The 4,797-nt window shown below is 54.8% G+C and overlaps 1 protein-coding gene across 1 annotated transcript in view; it reads right to left on the bottom strand.

The window, feature by feature from the left end:
• Positions 1-2,312: 2,312 nt before the first annotated feature.
• The window catches only part of ATP2C2 (ATPase, Ca++ transporting, type 2C, member 2), a 49,340-nt gene continuing 46,855 nt past the window's right edge, over positions 2,313-4,797 (bottom strand). Inside the window, exons 26-28 of the mRNA XM_015562933.1 lie at positions 4,238-4,336; positions 3,961-4,102; positions 2,313-2,681 (exon numbers count right to left, since the gene is read on the bottom strand). Of these exons, the coding sequence (XP_015418419.1) occupies positions 2,563-2,681; positions 3,961-4,102; positions 4,238-4,336 (360 nt within the window). The 3' untranslated portion in view covers positions 2,313-2,562. The remainder of the gene's footprint in view (positions 2,682-3,960; positions 4,103-4,237; positions 4,337-4,797) is intronic.

Genomic DNA, 4,797 nt, shown 5'->3' on the forward strand with positions numbered 1-4,797 from the left:
TTCCAGATCTTAGCTATGGTGAATTGTGCTGCTATGAACATAGGGGTGCATATATCCTTTCTGATTGGTGTTTCTGGTTTCTTGGGATATATTCCTAGAAGTGGGATCACAGGGTCAAATGGGAGTTCCATTTGTAGTTTTTTGAGGAAACTCCATAATGTTCTTCACAGTGGCTGCACCAGTCTGCATTCCCACCAGTGCCTTTTTTATTAAATGGTGACTTAAAATGCTACTTTCTCCTTAACTGAATTTATGAATGAACTTAGATTTTTGTCTCATATTTTAATTACTGGAGTTTTATGATAAAAAGATGTAAGAGCTATTCCACTATGACTACTGTTAGTGTTGGGGTTTTTTTGGGAATTTTCCTCCATATGCTTGCCTGCTTATTTTCCGCCACCCTTGGGAGCACTTCATTTCTAAAAAATCTGAGAGCACGTTTTCGAGATAGCATTAAATATAGATTGCTGGAGGCGGAACTGACACTTGGCTAAAAATGTATGATTCCTGCTCTCCAAGAACAGGAATATCTAAGTTTGCTATATAAAATTTTACCCATCTCTGTCTTCCAAAAGCTTTATTGGTTTCTTTTCCATTTATAATCTACCTTGGGTATTTTTGTATGGTATTAATAAGGCTTAAGAGTAATTTTTGTTATTGCAAATATCAATCAACTTGGTTTTTTTTTTTTGTTTTTAAAGGGGAGGCATATTTGTTGGGTCACTCTGCTGAAGGATCCTGCAAAGGGAGAGGGGCAGCAGGAAGTATCCTGGCCTTAGCCAAGCCCCATAGGAGGCTGTATGTGAGAAGGAATTCAGCCTTTACTGCTTAGCCGTTGCCGGGCAGATATCACCTCTGCCCAAAGGTTTCTGCAGCCAGTCCCCTCAGTCTTTTTTTTTTTTTTTTTGCAGGGATGGTACACGTGTCTCTGTCATCATTGACTTCTGGTGTCTCTTGGGGTCTGGGCAGAGGACCACATCCCCAGGCTGTGAATATTACTTTGGAGGGATCTAGACTCTGGGGTCTGCAGGGGTTCACTCTGACCATCCTGGGCAGTCTGTCTGACAGCTGCTGTGGCTGCTGTGATGGTTACTTTCACGTGTCACCTTGAGCTAGGCCAGGGGTCCTCAAACTACGGCCCACGGGCCACATGCAAATACAAATATTGTATTTGTTCCCATTTTGTTTTTTTATTTCAAAATAAGATATGTGCAGTGTGCATAGGAATTTGTTCATAGTTCTTTTTAAACTATAGTCTGGCCCTCCAACGGTCTGAGGGACAGTGAACTGGCCCCCTGTTTAAAAAGTTTGAGGACCCCTGAGCTAGGCCATGGTGCCCAGCTGTTTGGTCAAACACCAGTCTAGATACTTCTGTGTGATGTTTAGATGGGATTCACTTTAAATCAGTAGCCTTTGAATGAATCAGATTCCCTTCATAATGTGGGTGGGCCTCATCCCATCAGTGGAAGGCTTAAAAGAAAAGACTGAGATTCCCCAAGAAGGAAGGAATGCTGCCTCAGGCTTGAGCTGCGATATCAACGCTTTCCTGAGTCTCTCCCGCCTGCCAGCCTGCCCTAAAGATGTCTCACTTGCCAGCCCCGACGATCAGGTGAGCCAGGTCCTTAAAACAGCGGTCGCCAACCTTTTGGACCTCACAGACCAACAGTGGTCTGCGGACCACTGGTTGGCGACCGTTGCCTTAAAACAAATCCCTCTCCCTCTCCATCCTATTGGTTCAGTTTCTCTAGAAAACCCTGGCTAGCACCTGCGGGTAAGAGCTGCGGCCTCGTTTCATTTCTGGTTCTCCGTGGTGGTTTTGCCCGCTGCAGACAGAGGCATGGGGCAGAGACCGCTCTGCTCTGCCACCTTTCAACGGGAAGGACGTCTTTGGGGCAGCGGGTGATAAGGCTCGCTGTCAGCCAGGCGGGCAATGTTCCAGCTCCTGGTTCTGAAGGGAAGGGCTGCTTACCGTTCATTTTAAAAGCTGGGCCTTCATGTCGGCCACTCAGGCTGAGACTGCTGCCCACACATACGTGGTAATGCTCACAGGCTGCGGGCTTCAGCCTGGCCCCTTGAGGGGAAACACTAATTCAGTCCATCAAAGTAATAACCAGGCTCCTGGCCTAGCGCGTAACAAACACTCAAAGCCCCATCTGCTGGAGGAGGAGATGGCCCTGGAAGGCCATCCTGTCCTGTCCCAGCCCGCCCCCCACCTCGTCCCCAGCCCCTGCCCCACCCTGCAGGCACCCGTGCATTTTTCACGCCAGGGCTGCACGCATTGAGGTCTCACACAAGGACACAGGCAGACGTGGTTTATAAAAATCATCGTGATTTAATAAATAGTGAGGTGTTTCTGTGCAGCTTCCTCACAGTCTGTCCCAGAGCCTGAGGGGCCCATGTGGATGCGCCTGGGCCGAGCTTCCTGCTGGCCTCCCGGGAGAACTCGGTGAGCGACCGCCGCTGCGTGTCCTAGAAACGCCCCTTCTCTGAAGAGGGCCTGGGAGAGGGGCCCAGTCATATAAAAATATAGCTTATCTGGGGCCTCTGCATGGTCGGGCTCCACTACACGTCCCCCTGGTGGGCCTGGGCTGTCCTGGCCGCGGAGCAGACTCTCTCACAGACTTTGAGGAGCTCTGACAAGATGAACACGGATGAGGCCAACGCGGTTAAGAGCAACAAGTCTGTGAAAAGGTGAGGAGACAAAAGGGTCAGCTCTGCCCCCAGAGTTGGGCAGTGCCCAGCACGGAGGTGGCTGCGGGCCTCCCATGCAGCTCTCAGGACCCCTTACTGCGGAGCTGCTCCCTACACCTCGTTCTAATTAGAGAGACAGGCAAGGGGGCGGCCAGGAGCCAGGGACAAACCCTTCCATGTCCCTGAGCAGCTCCACAAGGGCCAGTAGCCTTTCTAGGGGGTTCAGGGCAAGGGGCAGAGGGGAGGGGCAGTGGGCAGGTCACCCAGGCCGGCTGCCCCTTAACCATCACTCTGGCCCAGCCCACCCTGGCTTGTTCTGTGGGTTAATTCTTAAAGAACCCCCACCCCCCTGTATATTATTGCTCAGAACCATCCCTGCTCCCTGTTGCCAACCATTTGGGACAAGTGGTGCCTAGTCATGGTGTTGCCTTCAGAGCTGGTGAGCTGGCTTCATTCCCAGTGGATGGAAACATCCACGAAGGGCGGGGTCTTTTGTCTGTGCCCACAGGGTGGTCACAGGAGACCCAGGAGGACACTGCTTTTTAGATTTGGGGAAGAAAGCTGATTTCCCCAGTCTTGCCTCAGACCCCGTGCTCTGCCTGGGGGCTACCTCACCTGCCTGCCCTGGGGTGGGTTGGCCAATGGAAATCTTGGGCGAGAAGAAAGGGTGGAGGTGGGAAGGGGTGGTATTTGCTCTGCTCCCTCCAAGTCCCTGTGGTCACGGTCTCTCTCGGGACTTCCTCCCCTTCCGGACCCAGCCCTCCTCCCACTTCTGTTCAGTCATCACAGCTGCAGGCAGAGGAGGCCAGGCCACCCCGGCAGCTTCCCAAGAGAGAATGAGGGTCTGGGGAGGCCTAGCGAGGATGGGGGAGCCCTGGGGCTCCGCACAGGGCATGTGTGCACCGCTGCAGAGAGCGGGTCATGAAGTCGCGTCCCTACTGGTGGCCACTCCCTGTCTTCAGGTAAGTGGGTGTCCAGGTCACCCCTCCGCTGGGGCACACAGCTGAGCCCAGACTGTCACTGCGCCTGCCATCTGCTCCGAGCCTCCTTGCACAGGGAGGGGACGGGATGCCAGTCCCCTTCTGCCCTGGGTGGTCCTGCCAGAGGCACTGGCTAGCTGCAGTTCCCTGGGTTGTCCCTATCCCCAGCAGTGGCCCTCCTACCCAGGGCAGGTACCTGTCTGGTCCTTTGGGGACCCCACTCCCCAGTTACGCATATGTGGTGGCCATGGTCTCTGGTGATCCCATCCTCAGGTCCCCTCCTACTCACCGAGCACCCCCAGGTTCTCCGTCTGGAAGACCTTCTGCAGGGGGGGCACGTAGATCACGGCCAGCTGCCCTAGGACGGACCCGAGCACCGAGTACAGGAACATGTGGTTCCGGAGGAAGCCGATCTCGAGTATCAGCTTGGTCTGCGGGGAAGGCACGCGCCCGTCTCAGACAGGGATGCCCGAGCCCCAGAGCCCCGAGGGAACCGGGCAGGGACCGTCTCGCAGAGGACACGATTCAGTTCCCCAGGGAGGAAACCGAGAGGCAGCAGGTCTCACCTGAGAGCGACAAGTCAGGGCATTGAAGAGGTCAAAGAACACGAAGCAGGTGAAGGTCATGGTCGTGGTGCGCGGGGTGCTGGCCTTGTCCTCGGGGATCTGGAACACAAGTGCACGGGGAGGTGATGCGACCCCCACCCTGGACTCGGCGTCCATGGCAAGCCGGCCAGAGCACCTGCAATCGCCTCGCCGTCCAGGCCACTGCACGTGAGCTGGACCAGACACGGATCGAAACCTCCTTCAGTCTGGGTCAATGGTGCAGCCCAGAAGCGTGTCTCCCAGCCACCCCGGGCCTGGCCCCGCTGTAGCACTGGGAGGGGCCGTGAGCCTTCGCTCCAGAACTGCATGCTGGGGGGGACCTCTCCTAAGTAAACGGAATGTCCCTTCCTCCAGCAGGTGACACTGCCACAGGTACATCCACTTCGCTGGAGGTCGCTTCCCACAAGCAAGGCAGAAGGCCCCCGACCCCATGGAGAACCACGGCCTGGGAAGCTGAGTGAACAAACCACAGGCCCCTCCCTCCTCTGGCGCCGCTGGGACCCGTCTCAGGTCCCCCAGCT

The sequence above is a fragment of the Myotis davidii genome, unplaced genomic scaffold, assembly GCF_000327345.1.
Source record: "Myotis davidii unplaced genomic scaffold, ASM32734v1 scaffold77, whole genome shotgun sequence".
Lineage (NCBI taxonomy): Eukaryota > Metazoa > Chordata > Mammalia > Chiroptera > Vespertilionidae > Myotis > Myotis davidii.